The sequence below is a fragment of the Tarenaya hassleriana genome, unplaced genomic scaffold (assembly GCF_000463585.1).
Source record: "Tarenaya hassleriana unplaced genomic scaffold, ASM46358v1 Cleome43, whole genome shotgun sequence".
Taxonomy (NCBI): Eukaryota; Viridiplantae; Streptophyta; class Magnoliopsida; order Brassicales; family Cleomaceae; genus Tarenaya; species Tarenaya hassleriana.
Window position 1 is genome coordinate 950,655 of NW_010967059.1, and position 19,114 is coordinate 969,768.

At 37.9% G+C, this 19,114-nt stretch overlaps 3 protein-coding genes across 3 annotated transcripts; 2 read left to right on the plus strand and 1 right to left on the minus strand.

The window, feature by feature from the left end:
• Nucleotides 1-4,858: 4,858 nt before the first annotated feature.
• LOC104825263 (actin-depolymerizing factor 6-like) lies at nt 4,859-6,193 on the plus strand. The gene is made up of 3 exons (XM_010557565.1): nt 4,859-4,969; nt 5,092-5,357; nt 5,775-6,193. Exons 1-3 carry the CDS (start codon nt 4,946-4,948, stop codon nt 5,923-5,925), a joined length of 441 nt encoding a protein of 146 aa, XP_010555867.1. The 5' UTR covers nt 4,859-4,945; the 3' UTR covers nt 5,926-6,193.
• Nucleotides 6,194-7,381: 1,188 nt separating this feature from the next.
• Nucleotides 7,382-10,334, plus strand: LOC104825264 (CDT1-like protein b). The gene is made up of 7 exons (XM_010557566.1): nt 7,382-7,748; nt 7,841-7,960; nt 8,135-8,366; nt 8,489-9,094; nt 9,489-9,690; nt 9,782-9,872; nt 10,080-10,334. The coding sequence occupies exons 1-7, from the start codon at nt 7,453-7,455 to the stop codon at nt 10,159-10,161; spliced, it is 1,629 nt and encodes a 542-aa protein (XP_010555868.1). The 5' UTR covers nt 7,382-7,452; the 3' UTR covers nt 10,162-10,334.
• A 397-nt stretch (nt 10,335-10,731) lies between these two features.
• On the minus strand, nt 10,732-14,072 carry LOC104825265 (probable glutamate carboxypeptidase 2). The gene is made up of 9 exons (XM_010557567.2): nt 13,009-14,072; nt 12,450-12,692; nt 12,192-12,344; nt 12,027-12,089; nt 11,859-11,946; nt 11,656-11,739; nt 11,471-11,559; nt 11,280-11,393; nt 10,732-11,206 (listed from the first exon to the last, which is right to left on the minus strand). The coding sequence occupies exons 1-9, from the start codon at nt 14,005-14,007 to the stop codon at nt 10,883-10,885; spliced, it is 2,157 nt and encodes a 718-aa protein (XP_010555869.1). The 5' UTR covers nt 14,008-14,072; the 3' UTR covers nt 10,732-10,882.
• Nucleotides 14,073-19,114: the final 5,042 nt, after the last annotated feature.

Sequence of the window (19,114 nt, forward strand, 5' to 3'; positions counted from 1 at the left end):
ACGGGCGTATTAATTCTGCACGGGCAGTGTAACACGGACGTGTTAATTACAAACACGGTCGTGTTAGGTTCAACACGGGCCGTGTTAATTCTCTTAGAAAATGTTGTTTTTCTCAGACATTTGACACGGACCGTGTTAAGGTGCAACACGGACCGTGTCAAATCTCTGAGATAGTGTTAATTTTGCACAGACAATTGACACGGACCGTGTCAGATTCGACACGGCCGTGTTAAATGTCTGTAATATAGGGCTGGGCACGGGTAGGGTACCCGAGTTTTTGAGGGTACCCGTACTCGTACCCGTATGGTTCATGTAATAGATTTTGCTACCTGGTTTTGGTTTTATATAAAACAGGTACCTGTAATTTATATAGATAAAGTACTCACAAGTACCCGCAAGTACCCGAGATACTGAACAAGTATTGAACATCTCGTAAAATGTTTATCCAAAACCTGTATGTTTTTACACATTCAAAAAGAATACAAGCATTGCAAAATACAACTAAATAATTAGAAGGAACATAATTAAATCCTGGAGACTAACTTCTTTCACAAAAAAAATATTAAACATCATTATCATTCCACCTACTCAGATGAAATGCTCCACAAAAAGTTTGGAGTCTTGCAATGCCTGTGAAAAGAAAAAGGTATTAGATGAAATGCCTCTGAATCAATAAAACAAAGTTAGAACATCATCAAATGAAATACCACGTTTGTGATACAAAAAAAGGATCGAGCCTTGCAATGCGTGAGACAAAAAAAATGTTGGATCCTTGAAATGTTGAGAAACAAAAAAAAATTAGAAACCAATGTTTGCAAAACATAAAAACAAAACAGAAACGCAAAATATATAAAATATATAGTTAAACCTTTCATTCGGAAGAATATCCTTTTTCAGCCCAAGCTAAAACTCCATTAGCCATCGAAGATGAATGTGAAATTTCTACGAAATAAAATTTATTTGTTAGTTCAAACATGTAAAAGTAAAATATTGATAAATATACTAGAATGTATAAATCATACCTTCTTCCAAATTTTCGATTTCTTCCAATGATTCTTCAAGTGTTACCGGTCCATAATCTTGTCGGATCCAATCTTGAGTACAAATGAGAGCTTCGACAAGTTGCGGAGTTAACGAACTACGAAATGGATCTATAACTCGACCACCCGTACTAAAAGCGGATTCGGATGCAACGGTCGATACCGGTATAGCTAAAACATCTTTTGCCATTTGAGAAAGAATAGAATATTTGGCCCCGGTTACTTTCCACCAATATAGAATATCAAAGTTTTGGTCTGATCCTTTCTCACGTTTATCTGACAAATAACATTTCAACTCATTTTTTAGTACTATCTCTCCTTCACTTTTTTTAAATGCTTCAAACCTTGAATCCATATATTCATTGTTGATCACCGTCTTCGACTTAGTATTCCCAACCGTAGCAACACTTGATTCTGTTAGACAACTTGATTCTACATTGTTAGATTGAAAAGATTCATAATACTTGAATAACTTCTCCAAAGCATCCTTTAACTTCACAACCACTTCCTCAGCTTTAACGGGATCATCATAACTTTCACGAATCATCCAATTCACATAAGACAATTTATATCGGGGATCAAGAACACGTGCCACATAAATAGCCATGTTAACATTATCCGAATGCCAATATTTATCAAACTTTTTCTTCATTCTCTCGGCCATAGACTTCAAACTTGGATCATCACTACTCATCATTTCTTTTATCTTCCACCCTGCACCAAATATCTCTTTCATGTACTCATTTCCGGTAACATATCGTGATCCAGATACTTTCAAAGTTGACTCATAAAAACACTCCAAGATTGGAACCAAAGATTGTGCATATGACCAATCATCAGCACTTGGTGGACCTGATCCAAGTTTTGTAAGGTCTTCAACATATCTTTCATCTTCTGATTCCAACATATCAAACCCTTTTTTAAGTTTCAAAGCTGCAGTTAACATCAAGTAAGTAGAATTCCATCTAGTTTCTACATCTAAACAAAGTCCAGCTTTCGTACACAACTTTTTATGCTTCAAACATTCCTTAAACTTTTGAGCTCTGCTTGTCGAAGACCGTACATAACGAATAGCCGCACGAATTCGGGAAATTGATTCATGCATATCCTTCAACCCATCTTTGACAACCAATCCTAAAATGTGAGCACCACATCTCATGTAAAAATTCGCCATCCAAAATACTTGTTCCCCACGATTTAAACTTTCTTTTCAAGTATCGTATTCCAACATCATTCGATGTAGCATTATCAACTGTGACAGTGAAAACTCTATTGATTCCCCAAAGAAGCAAACATCTTTCCAACAACTTTCCAATTGTCTCACCCGCATGATTATGTATCGGACAAAAGCTGATAATCTTTTTATGCAACTTCCAATCACCATCAATAAAGTGGACAGTCAAACACATGTAGCTTATATTCTGAACGGATGTCCAAGTATCCGTTGTAAAAGAAACACTCCCTTTGTGTTTCTTAAAAAACTGAAACAACTTATACTTTTCCTCCAGAAACAAACCCATGCAGTCTCTAGTTATTGTCCTCCGTGATGGAATAAGAAAACGAGGTTGCACAATTCTCATAAAATATATAAACCCCTCTCTTTCAACAAATCGAAATGGCAGCTCATCTAATATCATCATTTTCACCAAAGCTTTTCGCGATTCATCTTGATCAAATACTGTAAATGATGGAACACCTCTTGTGGAATCAGATTTTATCTGATGATGCAAAGTTGTTTGCTTTAGTTTCTTACTAGCATCCTGATCATCACCATCATCCTCACGGGGTCTTTCTTACATGTTTTTAAATGTTTTAACATGGAACTGGTGGAGGTTCCAACGGAGGTAAGACAACCAATTGATGATCCACAGTAGTTACATATAGCCCTTTTCAAGTCTGTTGCTCTTTTAAAATGATTCGAAGCTTCAGATTTAGTTTTGGGTACCTTTTTTCCTTGAGAAACATCCATATCTGTCCGTGCATCTTTGTTTGGTGGATCATTCTTCAATGCTAACTCTTCTTCTGTGTTCCCATCCATCTTGAATATCTAAGAGACAAATAAAAACAAAATAGTTCAGATTTTTTGTAAATTGAAATATAAAAAAACAAATAACTATGAATAAGACTAAGAAGAAGATTCGAAGAATACGTAACAAGAAGAAAAAGACAAAACAATTCAGATTTTTTTTTGTGAATTGAAATATAAAATAATAAACATATATGACGTAGACCATAAAGTAGACCAAGAAAAAGAACGCGTAACAAGAATAAGAAGAGGAAGAAGAAAACATAGACATCTTTGATACCCAAAAAGCATGGTTTGTTTCAATTTAAAACCCTAACTAAAAGACACCACCAATCATAGAAGAAATTGTGCGATAGAAAAAATCCAACTAAAAAAACTTCAAATCAAAACCCTAATCTCAAATCCCTAATCAATGAAAGAAATGAAATCACAAAGAGTAAAACCATTGTTTAAAATGGAGATTGAACCAGTAGAAGATGAAAACTCCAAGCAAAAGGGAGTGGAGAGGAGGAGCTGGAGAGGAGGAGCTCAAGAGATTCTATGGAGGAAACTTTCGAGAGAAGCTGGAGATTTACAGTAGAAAAATTGGTAAAGTTAAAACTATAAATATTTATTAACGTTACTTTAACCTAATGGTATAAATGTAATTTAATATAAATATAAGGCTAAAATAGTAATTTTGAATAGTACACAGGTACCCGAGGGTACCCGTTTAAGAAAGAAAAATACTCGTACCCGAACCCGTCTTCGCAAGTATTTTATCTCAAATACCTGTTTTGGTTTTATAATCTATAGGGTATTTGATTTTCGGGTATATGTGAAGACAGGTACCTGCAGGTACCCGAAATTCGGGTACCTTTGCCCACCCCTACTGTAATATGAACAAATGCGGCCTTTCGCATGAAAACTACTAAATGGATACAACTTTTGATCATGTCTCTGGTGTTTTTTAAAGCCAAGAACATCAGAGAATGTTGATATACGAAATCTAATTTGGTTTTGAGAGATTTGTGAGCCTTTTTGGTGAAGAAACTTGCTACTTCTTCTCCATCTTTTACTGTTCATCTTCTTTCTCAGGTTTTTCTGTTTTGGGCAACGTTTGAGGAGCAAATCGACCGTTGCTGATCTTCTTTGTATCTCTAAATGTATTCTCGGGTTTCTCCTTTACTCGGTAGGGGAGGGAATAACGTTTTAGGAAAGCGTTCTACGCACCTAGAAGATTATATCCGGGTTGTTTCATCTTTATTTCGATTTCACTGTTTTATTGTTCTTTCCCGCTGTATTCATAGTTACTCTAACAAAAAGTTGATCGGTTCAGGAGAAATTTGACATGAGGAAGAATCGAACCTAAGACAGACTTCCCCCAACCGAATACATTTAACTAGCGTCTAATGCTAAATATTATTTATATTATCTATACAATTTGTATATAAAAATTCAACTAACCAAAACACATCAAACTAAATATATCTACATAAAACTTTAATTAAAAACAATAGATAAGTGGGATACAATCTCAAAATCCCCAGATTTTTATTTATTAACATTGCATACCGTTAAAATCATATAATAAAATTACGCATATGGAAAAAAAATTGATCATATTTTAATCAAGCACACAGAAAAATAAAATAAATCAAATCATGAAAGAATAGACAAGGGTCGGTCAGACGTCGCCGTTTGAGGGGCAACGAGAAAGCAGCCAATGCGTCGATCCAACGCACCGTCCCATTTCTATTTTTCCTTTTTATTTATTTATTTTTTGTAAATTCTCATTAATAATTATTCATTTATTATGTGTATATTTATTCGTGAGTTCTCTTGATCTCATCTCCTTCTCATCTCTGTTTACATTCTCTGTTCTCTGTCGCTTAAGGCAATGTCCTTCAGAGGTTTCAGCCGGGTAAGATCTCTCTCTCTCTCTCTCTCTCTCTGAGAGAGCGTTTCCAAGTAGAAAGATTCAAGATTTCAGGGGATTACCAGGAATAATTCATGCCCAAGTGTGAAAGATTTGTTTTTTTGCAGCCAAATGCGGCATCTGGAATGGGAGTTTCGGATCAAAGCAAGAGCACGTACATGGAGCTGCAGAGGAAAAAGGGTCATCGTTACATAGTCTTCAAGATCGACGAGAACAAGAAAGAGGTGATGGTGGAGAAGACCGGTGCAGCTTCCGAGAGCTTCGATGATTTCGTCGGGTCTCTGCCCGAGAACGATTGCAGATACGCTGTTTACGACTTCGATTTCGTTACATCTGAGAACTGCCAGAAGAGCAAGATCTTCTTCATCGCCTGGTTCGTTCTATGATTCTGTCTGGTTTATGCCAATGCCTGAGTTGATCTGTGTATTACCTGATTTTGAGCCCTTGAATTGTTGTGAAAATGCATAAAACCATTAAATCTTTTGGTTTTGTATCCCAAATTACAAAAAAAAACGCAAGATAATTTGATATATTACCCGCTTGATTGCAACCTATAATCTATCCTTGTCATCCAAGAAACTGGGTGTAACAAGAAACTGGCGTGATTCTCTATTGCTTTCTTGAAATGTTAGCTTGATGTTCATTGAAGATATGGAATCTGTTCCTGCTAATTCTACAAAAAAAAAAGGACTTTTTGTTTACTACTGGACCACGCCATGGTTAGGGTTTGGTCTGCATTTAACAGTGTTCCGAGCTCTTGTGAACTACTAATCATGTTCTTGTCTTAAAGGTCGCCTTCGACTTCGAGAATCCGAGCAAAGATGCTTTACGCAACGTCCAAAGACAGATTCAGAAGAGAATTGGAAGGCATCCACTACGAGATTCAAGCCACCGACCCTTCAGAGGTTGACCTCGAAGCTCTCCGCGAACGAGCAAACTGATGATCATCATCCCCTTCAACTTCTTTGTATTCTCCGTATTGGTAGTGATTGTGTAACGTGCTGTGTTGCTGCAATAATGCTTTGGTACGATGAGAAGCCCAATGTGGCGACATATATCAAGGTGAAGGAAGGCTACTGTGTTGTTATTTTTTCTGATTCCGAATGAAATCGTCTATATGCTTATATTGTGATTATTATGGAATTGTTGCTGCTCTGCTGTACCTTCCTTTGAATCCATTTCAATGCCTTTTCCGCCCTTTGGAGTGAATCCTTTTGTTTCCACGATTTTACACAGAAGTTCGACTTCTCTTGTCCAATTATGTCGATCTTCGTGATAGATAGAAGAAGTGCGGTTTTGACGTCAAGAATGATTGTAAATCACATTCGTACAAAAAAAATTGTTTCCAAATGAGTAAGAGTGGTAAATATCAAAATTTCATATGAAGTTTCGGCTTTTGCAAAAAAATTCCTCTGAATCATTAATTTTTGAAGATTTTTTGAGATTTGGGTTTGAATTTTTGCAGAGTTACACTCTACAAATTTTAGAAAGAAATTCAAACAATGAGTACATAAGAGAGAGAGAGATATAGAACATAAAGATAAGGAGGAAGAAAAAAACCCATCAACCTTGTCACCTAGATATTATCTATGCGAAAATTGAAAATTGCAAATGCAATTTTACAGTTGTTGTTGTAGTTATAGTCGCTTTCACGAGACATCTTTTCGAAAGACTTATCTTTTTTTTAATATAGAAATTCAGCCTTTGACTCAACTATATCTTCCACGATATCGGAAAAGTCCATATGAATATTTTTATCCAAGTAGAGATTCAAACTTGGATTTAAAAAAAGATTTGATCAATACTTATCAGTTGAAATCATAGATGAGAATAAAAATATTTTCTTCAAATACTCCCATATTTCTATGGAGATATTAAAAGCCTAAAATATATCAAATCTTCAAATAAAAATACTTTCTTATGTATTTTTAGATAGTATATTTCTATATCTGTACCAAAATTTTAAGGAATTAGTATATTTATATATAAAAAAGGAATTTATATATTTATTCAAGATTTTATGATAACTTTATATATGATCTTTTACTTTGTATGTGGAAATTTTTTAGTCTCATTAATTATGGAATCCATATTAGCATGATTTGTTTCTCACATCATAATGTTTTTGCATACATTTATAGATATACTTGTATCAGTTTACTATAAACAATGAGAGGAGTGAACTCTTCGAGCTGTTAGTTACCAAATGGGAAAACTGGCGGCAACCAACGTTTAACACTTGACCCGATCCGACGTGGCAATATGGGCTCCATCTCCACGTAGGTTTCCCGGCCCAACAATGCCCTTATATTATTATTAATTATTCAGTTAATTAAAAATCTCTTATTTTATAGTCTCCGCTGTTCCCAACTTTTTTTTTCTAGCCGTTGCCGTGCGCTCTCCCTCTCTCTCTCCCTTTCTAAATCTCTCTCCGATTCTCTTCCTCATCTCTACAGCGTCTCTCTACCATGAGTTCGTCGGAATTTGTATCGGAGACGCCGGAGTTAGGGTCGGAGAAGCCGGTAAAGGAACCTAAGTCGTCGAATTTGGATTTGGTGTTGTCTACTAAAACCCCAGACAAGCCGGCGAGTCTTCTCGGCCGGTCTCGGAACAGCGACGTCTCCGTTTCTCTACGATATGTCCGACGGCCGGCGGATACTGGGCTACGGTTATATAAAGATCGGACCGGGCAGATCAAATCCGCCAAGAGGCAGATCTTGTCTTCGCCTCGTAAGTCTGAGGGTTCCGTGAAATTGCCCGAAAGGTGAGATTGATGTTTCGGGTGTTGTTCTCTGATTCTGGTTTGGGTTTAGTTTCAGTGTTGATTTTCTTGTTTTTGACGTATTGTTATTTCAGGTTTGAGATTTTGGGTGATTTTTTCAACGGATTGGACACCTCGATTCGGTTGCTGAAATTGAGGGGATGTTTGACGACCTTCACCAACATTTCACCCAAAATCGAGTGCCTAACTAATCGGTAATGGGTTCGAAAATGATCTATTTTCAGTTGGTACTTTCTTGGTAATATAGTATTTGAGTAAGTGTACTTGGAGTGATCTCAAGCAATGTTGTGTTATGTCGGTTAAATCTCTGAAGTTGAGTTCTTGAACCTACGAGTGAATTGGCTTTGTCTTCGTTTTGATTGTTTCAGGAGAATCTTGTATGCCCATTTGGCTCAAATGAAGCATATTTTTCCTGAAGCTATTCAGATAAAGAGGGTTCTGAAGTATGATGAGGGTACTTGTTGTACGAATCCTGATCTTCATATTACACTAAACACCGATGCAATCCCGTATGATGAATCAAAGCATGAAAGCAAGAACATGGCACTTAGAAATATGTTCCGGAAACGGCTTTCAGACTTTTTCAGAGCTCATCCTAAGGTGCATCTCTTGACGGCACAAATTCTTTCTTACATATTTAGAGTAGTCACTTCTGATGTTTTGTCTGTGGCTTCTGCTTTGTGATTTTCGGGATTCTCATTCTTCTGTTTTCCTGTACAAAGGGTGAAATTCCAGAAGAAATGCTCCCCGAACCATTCAATCCTTCGAAAACATCGAGAGTTCAAAGTTTGAACATTCCCGAGAACTCAGTTGAGCAAGATCATCATGGCTTGTCTGTTGTAGCAGCAACTTCTACCAATGCAGCTGAGTTTTTGGCAGCACCAACCTGCACTGAATCAACCATACTTGCTACTCCAACCAAAGATTCATCTGTTTCCTCCAAAGACATGGCCTCAACACCGGTTCAACATGCTTCCACCCCAGCCCGTCTCATGAGTGCTACACCGGCTCTTCAGCCATCCAAAAGATGTATAATGTTGAGTCCGGATGATGACTCAATCGGGTCACCAAAAAAGCTGGTTAGGCGTCCATCTCGTACTAGATCACTGAGATTTGAGGAGGATGGAAAAGCTGATGATGAAGATACCAATGGTGAGAAATTTGGTGTTAATGAAAGGAAATCCTGTGACAAAGAGACTGATGAAGAGGCGGAAGAAGAGGTCGATGAGAAAATCAATGAAGCATTAAACGTAATGTCTGATGCATCTAATGACAATGATGAGGATGATGACCTTGTAGGCTTACTTCCCGAGAGTCTTCTCCAGTCGGTAATTTATGTGTTCATGTCTTCCCCTATTAATTCTTTGATGCATCTATCTAAGTCATCCAAGCATAAAATTATGGAAAGAACTTCGTTTTTGGGCTCTTTTAGAGGTAACTTTTCCGAAAAAGCAACTTGATAGCCGGTGAATTTTGTCTTTGGCTTCGGATGAAAGTTTTTAGAGCTTTTCTTAAAAGAATTTGTTTTAGTGAGAAAGAGAAGTTGCATGATTTTACAAGGTAGAGATCCAAACCAAATGACATTTTGCAAAGCTAAAATTTTCTCTTGAAACTGCTTTCACAAGAAGATTGATGTTTCATACCTTGCATATTTCCGAAAAGATATATTCTTTTAACAGTTTAGTAAAGTAAAAATTCTCACCATGTCTGGTCTTATGTCAGATAAAAGAGAGAGAGAAGGCGGCAGCCAAGGAACGAGATCCAGCAATCTCATTAGCGAAGCGGAGAAGGCGGATTATCGCTGGACTACCGAAGCTCTTTAATCTCATTCACTTCTTGTTTCAGTCGACGAGGCGTACAACCATAACGAAAGAGGAGCTTTTATACAAGATTATTGCGGGCCAAATCAATACAACAGATAAAAGTAAAAACCTATGCTATTTATGGAGGCATTTGATAGTCTTTTTCTCTCCTCTTTTCACATGCTTATGATTTTCTTATGTGTGTGTCCTCAGAAGAGGTAGAGGAACAATTAAGTGTGATGCTTGAACTTGTCCCCGAATGGATCTCCGAAACCAAAGCATCTTCCGGGGATTTGCTTGTTCGGTGAGTAGTCTCTCTTCTATGCCTTAAATCTACCCACAATATGATTGCGCATGCTTCATGGGTGTGAGTTTCTCCAAAGCCGATAATTTTAGCTTCTTTGTTTCACAGGTGTGAGTTTCTCTAAAGCCGATAAGTTTAGCTTCTTTGTTTTTGAAGATATTCTAGATTCTTCAGATTGTGAATCAGGATTTTGTGTTATTTCTGCAGTATCAATAAGATGTCGGAAGCTGAAGTCATACGTGCACGACTCGGAGAAGCAACTATGCCAAAGATTTCTACAGATTCTTGAGGTTAATAACTTAAGATCTCTCTATAGTTCATAATTTGTCTATGGTTAATTAGCTAACTATATGTAATAATACACACATATGAGGCTTCTTTCGCCGGTTTTATCAATGATGTTTGAATCTATCAATTTGTCTCATGGATATAATACACAAGTGAAAGTTCCATAGTTTCCAACTCTCTCGTTCTCATCCTTTCTGAGTTTTGTTTTTCGTCGTGGATTCGTCCCTTTTGAGAGTTAGGCAAGTAATTTTCCGATGTGTATAGATTCTTCGGGTTTAGCAATTAGATTCTTCGAAACATTTCGAAAACAAGCAGTGAACCTTCTCCATATCTTCTGCTTAGTTGTGCAGAAGTATGTTTCACCAGCAAGTTCATGTCTTCTAAGGTCTTGTCTCTGCTTTTAGTCTCTTCAGTTTTGAGCTTTTTCTCATCGTCGCCACTGATGAAACCCTAACACCATTTTCCTGCTCGTTCAATGCCCGAAAACTTTCGTGTTCCGAGCATTTTCAGCGGGTCAGATCAACGATATTTCATTATAAAGAAGCGAATCGGGTTTCGCTAAAAACTCAAGTGAAGAGGAATGAGATTCATTGCCTTTACTAGACATAGATACATCTAAGGGTAGTAATACGTATAGAAACAAACAACGGCTGAGGTTTTCAGTTTATGGCAAATGTCTATTCTTTTCATCTAAGTTGAATGATCAAAGCAGGAGAACGTTGTCAAGTGAAGCCTCCTTTGAGAGCTTTTGCTGATCTCTGAATAGCTCTCGCCACTCTCCATATCTCGTGCTGTATCGCCTCTGTCTCCGTGTCTCGGTCTCGTTGTCTCGAAGCCATGGCGATGGCGTCCGCTATTCCCGGGAAGAAACCCAGCTTGCTCTCAGGGTCAGATGATGGTCCGTACACAAGATGCTTGAACCACTCGTTTCCCGTGATACCGTCTTCATCCAAGAAACCTCTTTCCGCAAGCATCAACTTATCGTTCAATTGTCTTATCGCCGATGACGCAACTTCAGCCTCGCTATATGATCGTCCCTTCATTTTCTGCGCATCGATGAGCGTATAAGGATGCGAAAACGAGTGGTTTAAACTTAATTTTTAGCAAAATTTATCAAACCTCTGCTTCGTCCTTGACTTGTTTAGCGACGGTGCAAAATTCTCGTATCGAGTCGGTTAATGGATTGACGGAGTTTATCCTATCTAACAGTTTGCTCAAAGCATCCCTATGCGACTGCACCAAGCCACGAATGAAAAATCTCGATTTCGTCTCATTTTTTCACTGATACAAAAGAGCGAGAAGAAGCAAACCTTTAATTGATCTGCGTAGGATATGTAATCGAACGGTATGAGCGGCTCGTCGGCTATGATAAGCCCTAAAAGTCCCCAAATTCCGGCCACTGAGACAGAGAATCGAAACAAATGTGTCACAAAAGCAGCCCATAGCAAAAGAAAGCTATCCAAAAGTAGGTCGACGAGTGGGGAAGAAAACTAACTGGCGACATGACGATGGAACAATGGATCCACATGGTGAACCATCCAATCGTAGGAGTCGAAGGCCGTGTGATAGACGGGAAAGTCTGAGAAAACCGAAACAATATCACATCAATACCCTGCTTGCATTAAGAGAAAGAGAAAAAAAATATTTCCACAATGGATTTTGGGGACAGAATCCGAAAAATCACATGATTCGACGTACCTTCTCCATAGTACATGTCGATCGATGGGATCCCTGCATGATGCAGAAAGGGCGCGAAATCAGAATCCACTCTTCCGAGCCTTTGAATCTGCGATCCATCAAAACATATAACCATAAAATACGTATAGTTCTCGTCAAAACGATGTAGGTAGTGAACTCTTGACTCACAACATTGTTTCTGGCCATCCAAGACTCGTACATTGTCATGCCTTCCGAATCAGGGTCCTGAACCTGAAACACACAAATCAAGAACCACGAGAACGAATTTCGAAATGTTCACATTTTTTTTGGAAAGACAGATGAATTTTTCCGCTCGTTGGTTATATTATTTACCTGCTTCAAGACGTCTACAAGAACACTGTCTAACTGAGGAGTCGAGCCAGCAAAAAACCCGGAGCCTTGGACCGCGCAATCTACGTTAAGATAGGCCACGGCATTTGCACGCAAGTTCAGGAGGTTTTCTTCGACCCATTCGGTAGATCCAATCTGAATAAACGAAGAACATACATACATGCAACAAAAAGACATGTTTACCAAAGTTCGTGATCGTATATTTATACGTATACACATATGGTAAATACGCTACCCTACCATTCCAAATTCTTCAGCATCCCAACTGCAGAGGAGAATCGATCTTCGAGGTCTCCAACCTGTTTTAAGCAACAGAGAATATCGACGGGAAATGTCGAGTAGAGCTGCTGTCCCGCTGTTTGGATCAATGGCTCCGTATGTCCAGGCGTCTCTATGGTTTCCAAGAAGCACAAACCTGTCTGGTTCTTCCCGCCCTCTTATTGTAGCAAACACATTATGAATCTTCACCATCTTCATCTCCCCCTAAATCAGACGGATGGCCAAAAAACCAGTCAACTATACAAGATTCAAGAACACGCCCATGGTGATGACACAGGTCAATCTCGAATTTTGACTTTGCAAATTGCAATATGGGTTCATGCCATAGTACCCTAAAAAAATCGAAATATTAAGCTGTGATCGACAATTTCAGGACAATTTTCCAAGGATTTTACCAAATTCAAACAAAAGACAACCAGAGAGGGACATGGAGATGAATTATTCGCACAAAAGTCAAAACGAAAACAGAATAAAGTTTATGTAATTTCGAATTCAAGTTCAACAGCGACACGACACCAACCTCGTATGTCATATTTACCGCCGTCGCTCCGGGTCCGATCCTTTGACGGGACCCGACCCTACCCGAGTTTCGCCACTCCTCCGGAGCCGCAGCGCCGCCGAGTGAGGCCAATATGGCCTCCGCCTTTCGCAGAGACAACGGCAGCGATGGAATCTTCGGGAATCTCTTCACGACCCGGTTGTCTTCCAACCCCAATCTCTCTCCTCCTCCGACGCCGGCGAAACCCGGACTCACCGGGTCGCCGATTCCTCTCATGACGGTGCCTCTTTCGACGCCGCCGAATCCTCCGCCGTCGTTCTCGGCGTACAGTAGCACAGCCACCGCGCCTTTCATCTCCGCGACCTTCACGATACTTCCCCTGCCCAGAGAACCACCTTTCCGAGCTAAAACCACACATCCAGTAACGTTCACTCCGATCTCCTCAAGTGCACGATAGTCCTTCTCATCGCCGTGATTCACGAAAACCACGTTACCCTGCGCCGATCCTGATGGCGAGTACGCGTGGTAAGGCCGTACAACGCCGGAATCGGACAAACCCGGCTCGTACAAGTCCATCTCCACCATCGTCCCATTGCTAAAACGCGCCGACAGCGAGGCACGCACAGGGTAAGAGAGGAGAGCCTCGTACTTGGCGACATGGGTTTCGAGACCCAGGCTCTGGAAGTGGGTTTGCACGTAACGGAGAGTGTCGGAGGAGGGTTTTGTCCCAGCGAGGTGGGGGTGAAGCGTCAAGGAGCGGAGGTAGGAGGCGACGGTCAAGTTGGAGGCGGAAGATAGGAACAGGCGACGGAGACGGAGAGCATTTTTGGGATTTCGGGTGGCGATAGGAGTGGTGCCGGGGTGATGGAGAGTGTAGAAGGCGGCGACAAAGAGGATGATGACAAAGAGAAAGGTGCAGAGCGGCGGCGGAGACGACAGAGACGGCGTCTGTCTCGGAGGGAGTAAGGAAATTCCGGCGGCGGCGGCGGCGGCAGGTCTGGTGGTGAGCGGCTGTGACATTCCTCGGGGAAGAGAGAGAGAGTGTGTGTAATATTGTTTTGGCGTTAGTGGTTGTCCACTGTGTCTCTGCAGTATCTTTCCTTATATTATTTTTCCCTTTTTATTATTCTTAAGACTCCATAATAATTGTCGTCGTTGCTTGACTGTCCAAAATTTTCTGATTCTTTTAAATCTGAATTTTTATATATGGGATTTAAATATTAATTTTTTAAAATAATTGACCACTTAAATCACCCATATAACGTAAAAAATGATAATAATATAATAATCTGAACTAAGAAAGTTGAGATTATTTATAAAGGTTAGTTTAGAGAATTAAGTTTACTAAGTCTAATATTTGAATTATAGAAAAAAAGTTAGAAAATAAGAAATAAATTTATAGTGTTAGACTTGTTAAATTAAATTATTAAATTTTTGAATAATAACTTTTTATACTTGAACTATCTGGACTCAGCCCAATTGATTACCAATCAATTCTAATATAAATGACAGTGTAATAAAAAAATTAATTTTACGTTAAAACAACATCTATTTGGACCATTAGTTAAAAACTAATGTAGTAATTAAAATACGTGAATAGAATATTAAAATGTATAGCAAAATTTAGTATGAAAACAAAATATTAACAATCCCGACATTTTCACATCTATATACAATTCAATATCTGATATTTTTTATCCCTACTGTCATTTATGTAATAGAGAATTCGAACTCATAAATTCTAAAACAATTTATATGATTTATATTTACCTTTTCGGGAATACTGAATCTGTCGTGAAAAATAATATCTTTTGAATTAATAATTTCCCAAACAAGTGAATTATCCATTCACAGCTAAAGTAATAAGCAATATTAAATAATTTCTATAATTATTTTACTTTTTTTTCCTCGTTTTCTTCACAAGAATTGCCAATTCTACAGAAAAAAAAACTTTCATGTACAATAATAATATAATTCACAATTGAATAAACAAAAAAAATGGATTCGAAAATAAGTTGATCATTTTTTTTAATCGGAAAATAAGATTATGGTAGAATCCTCGGATACTTATGGTTTTTTCTTACAGAGATTGAAGGATACAGCTGAAGACATCAATGTGTCGGCGATATCGATGCGCATGAAAAAAAAAACTTTTTTTTTTCTTTTAACTGTTTTTTTCACTTTCCTAAAAAACAAAACAATATTTTTACCTAATGAAAAAAATATAAACAAGAAACATATAAAACAAGTGTCGATCGGTAAATACTTGTTTTATAATATGATAATATCTACATGTATCTCTTGTTTTCACAAGAAAAAAAATTTATACATTTCGATCACAACACTTATATCACTCAATATAGATTTAATGTCTATTTTTTATGTTTCTGTATGTCAACTATTTTTTACATGCTTTAACACCAATTTTTAAATCCAGGGTATATAGTTAATTGGAATTATTGGCAAAATAAATTTGAATTGAAGTGGTTTTATATCTCAATTCGGTTGGATCATAGTTTTGTATTCAAATGTATCCAATATTTTCATTGAAAATAGAAAATTTTGTTTCATAATGAAAATAAACATTGAAATTCTGACGTTGATAGATCTCGGAATATATATATTTTTTAATATATCAACGAATCTAAATCCCACAAATACAAAATCGAATTAAATATGTTCAATCTAAAATATTCAAATTCAGATAATCAATCTCTCACCTCTATATATTCTGGTTCCGTACTAACAATATTACAATGGAATTTCTGTGTAATATCTTAAATATACACTTTAATCACGTATATAGTCAACATCTTTGTAACTTATAATACGTGAAAAAAATGGAAAATGTGTTTAAAACCCAAATATCTGATTATCGATGTATGTATAATCATGAAATATTTAAATATAATATAATGGAGATATTGTTAAAAGTGGAGATGAGAAAGAAGTTATCGTTTTCAAGAGGTAGGGAGAACAAATCAAAGTGGGTCCATTAACGTATCTTTTATAGTACTCCAAATTTATGTTGGATTTAGATTGTTGTCTTCGCCTTGTTGTTTTTTTGTCCACTTGCTTATTTGTCACCATTCGCATAATATATATATATATATATATATATATATATATATAAACCTTACCGTATTTCATCATTTCATCTATCAAAACTTTATTTTTTTTTATAATTCAAAAATTCATTACGCATTTTACTCTAAAATCGGTGAATTTTAAGATCGAAAAAATTTAGGTGAATATCCATTTCTAAATAAAAACTGATTTGTTTTGTTTTTTAAAGAAATGAAAGAGATTCAGAGTTTTTGAAACACGAAGAGAAGAACAAAGAATACTCAGATGTTTCTTATTCACGGTCATATAATTTTCTATATCTGTTTAAATCATATATACAAGTTATTACATGAATAAAGAAAACAGAGTAATGATAATTGGCATAATTACATACAGAATATATGCAATGAGATATTTTCTAGAGTAGATATGGAAAGTTGCTGTATACTGGAGTCTTCAGAGAGGATTTCATGTGCTTGATACTTGGAGTTAGAATCTGGTTCTCAACGTCTAGTGTCCATGATACGTGATATCCTTATGTGTAGTTCTCACGTGATGCTTGTTCTTCAATGGTCTCAGGTTTGCCAACATTCCCCCTCGAGATTGGTCGGCGAAAGTCGGTAAGACCAATCTTGGAGAGTGTTTTTTTGAGCGTGAATGAGCTGGTGGCCTTTGTGAGAATATCTGCGAGTTGATCTGTACTACGTGTGTACATCGTTGAAATTAGGCCTTGCGTGATCTTCTCTCGGATAAAATGACAATCCACCTCGATGTGTTTGGTTTGTTCATGAAAAACTGAGTTAGCCGCAATATGTAGCGCATCTTGATTATCACAATGAAGTGGGATTGGCTTCATCATCTTAATTCCAAGATCTTCCAACAATTGTTTCAGCCACACTAGTTCACTTGTAGTATTGGTCATCGCTCGGTACTCTGCCTCTGCGCTTGATCTTGAAACTACGTTTTGCTTCTTGCTCTTCCACGTGACGAGGTTTCCTCCAATGAATGTACAATAGCCAGTGGTAGACTTCCGATCCATTCGGTCTCCCGCCCAATCAGCATCACAGCAAGCAACAATGTTGATGTGTTTGTTGTATCTCATCCAAAGTCCTTTGTTCGGTGTTCCTTTTAGATATTTGAGTATCCGACCCACCATTTGCCAGTGTGTAGTGGTTGGAGCATGCATCCATTGACTGACCTGATGCACAGCAAAACTTAAGTCAAGGCGAGTTATAGTAAGATATATAAGCTTACCTATAACACGACGATATTGTTCTGCATTCTCGAGTAATTCTCCCTCGCGTTGATCTTTGAAATGTTCCTCAATCGGCGTACGAACAGGTTTTGCGCCAAGTTTTCCTGTATCACGTAAAAGATCAAGCACATACTTGCGTTGTGAAAGAAATAAATTATCAGAAAAGCGACTAACTTCAATCCCAAGGAAATATCGTAAAGAGCCTAGATCTTTAATATCAAATACTCTTTGCAAGTAAAGTTTAGTTTCAGCAATACGAAATGTGTCACTCCCTGTTATGATAATATCATCAACATAAATTAAGAGTACGATTATACCGCGTTCAGAGGTGGAAGTGAATAAAGAATGATCCGAATGACTTCGTGAAAAACCCTTTGTGGTTAGAGCGTTATGGAGTTTGGTGTACCACGCTCTTGGTGATTGCTTTAAGCCATAGATAGATTTTTTAAGGCGGTAAACATGGTTAGGTGTTGGAACATCGGGATAGCCTGGAGGTGGTTTCATGTAGATTTCCTCCGTAAGATCTCGTTGGAGAAATGCGTTTTTAACATCCATCTGCCAAAGAGACCAAGAAAGATTAGCTGCAAGAGAAAGAATTACTCGAACAATAGGTAGTTTAGCTACCGGAGCAAAAGTTTCGGTGTAGTCTTCCCCATATGTTTGAGTGAATTCTTGGGCAACTAGTCAGGCTTTGTAGCGTTCGATTGTGCCATCGCTTTGGTATTTGATTTTGTAGACCCACTTGCACCCAAAAGCTTTTCGATCGAATGGAAGTTCTGTAATATCCTAGGTGCCATTTTTTTCGAGTGCTTGTAATTCCTCTTGCATAGTTGTCTGCCAAACTAAAATATCCTTAGCTTGATTATAGGTTTGCGGCTCAAACCCCTGTTCAACAATACTCAGGAAACATTGATCAGCAGCAGAGAAATCAGTCAAATGAGAAAACTGGGAAATAGGGTATAAATGAGAAAGAATTAGTCTGTTTGGTCGAAGACGCTATCGAAATAGCAGAAGTAGTGGGTTGAAGACTTGGCTCGTGGCAGATGCCAAAGGTCACAAGTGCCTGTGTATCATCGGAGGACAATGGTGAATGAGTTGAATCAACGGCTGAAGCTATGCCTGGTCGATCTGAAGACGTTGTTTCGCCGGAAAAGAACGCGTCATCTGCAGGGGTTAGTGACAAAGAAAGAGACGAACTGCAAGGAATTTGAGTAACCTGTGTTGGTTTAGTGCTCTATGATGTACTGTTTATGAGCTTTGTTTAGATACATTCGATGTATTGATACTTTCTATGGTTTATATGAGAGTATTTGATTCATTACATGTTCTTGCATACTAGATCTGTTATGAAATCCATGTATCATTATGAATGATACTAAACTCCCTAGTCTTGTGTCATTATGAGAATGATGACATAATAAGACTAGTATGATGTGTGATTGATGATTATAGAGATGATCATAGGTATTGGATACGATCACTGTCATAGGTATTCGTTGGAGAACGGAATACGGGATTGACCCGCATGAGATTGTCACATGGACTACCGTCATGACTTGAATCTCATATGGAGGTTCCATGATTGGATCCTAAGACCTGAGATATCTACAGAATCCAACATGAGGAGTTGCGTGCCTTGAATACGTCAAACGCCCTGCGTAACAGGAGGACTATAAAGGCGTGTATCAGGTACGAAACGAATCATGTGCTGGACTGTAGATAGTCAAGACGGGATTTGTACCACTCGTAAAAGAGAGAGATATCGCTGGGCCCCCAGTGTGAGCGACACTGTAGAAATGTGTGGCC

What these genes read in the sequence shown, in the direction of transcription:
- LOC104825264 (XM_010557566.1), top strand. Translation starts at nt 7,453, where the DNA reads ATGAGTTCGTCGGAATTTGTATCGGAGACGCCGGAGTTAGGGTCGGAG. An exon ending in TCCGTGAAATTGCCCGAAAG is followed by an intron (nt 7,749 to 7,840) that starts GTGAGATTGATG and finishes TTGTTATTTCAG; the next exon opens with GTTTGAGATTTTGGGTGATT. An exon ending in ATCGAGTGCCTAACTAATCG is followed by an intron (nt 7,961 to 8,134) that starts GTAATGGGTTCG and finishes TGATTGTTTCAG; the next exon opens with GAGAATCTTGTATGCCCATT.
- LOC104825263 (XM_010557565.1), top strand. Translation starts at nt 4,946, where the DNA reads ATGTCCTTCAGAGGTTTCAGCCGG. An exon ending in CCTTCAGAGGTTTCAGCCGG is followed by an intron (nt 4,970 to 5,091) that starts GTAAGATCTCTC and finishes GTTTTTTTGCAG; the next exon opens with CCAAATGCGGCATCTGGAAT. An exon ending in AAGATCTTCTTCATCGCCTG is followed by an intron (nt 5,358 to 5,774) that starts GTTCGTTCTATG and finishes CTTGTCTTAAAG; the next exon opens with GTCGCCTTCGACTTCGAGAA.
- LOC104825265 (XM_010557567.2), bottom strand. Translation starts at nt 14,007, where the DNA reads ATGTCACAGCCGCTCACCACCAGACCTGCCGCCGCCGCCGCCGCCGGA. An exon ending in GGATGGCCAGAAACAATGTT is followed by an intron (nt 11,947 to 12,026) that starts GTGAGTCAAGAG and finishes GATGGATCGCAG; the next exon opens with ATTCAAAGGCTCGGAAGAGT. An exon ending in CGACATGTACTATGGAGAAG is followed by an intron (nt 11,740 to 11,858) that starts GTACGTCGAATC and finishes CGGTTTTCTCAG; the next exon opens with ACTTTCCCGTCTATCACACG.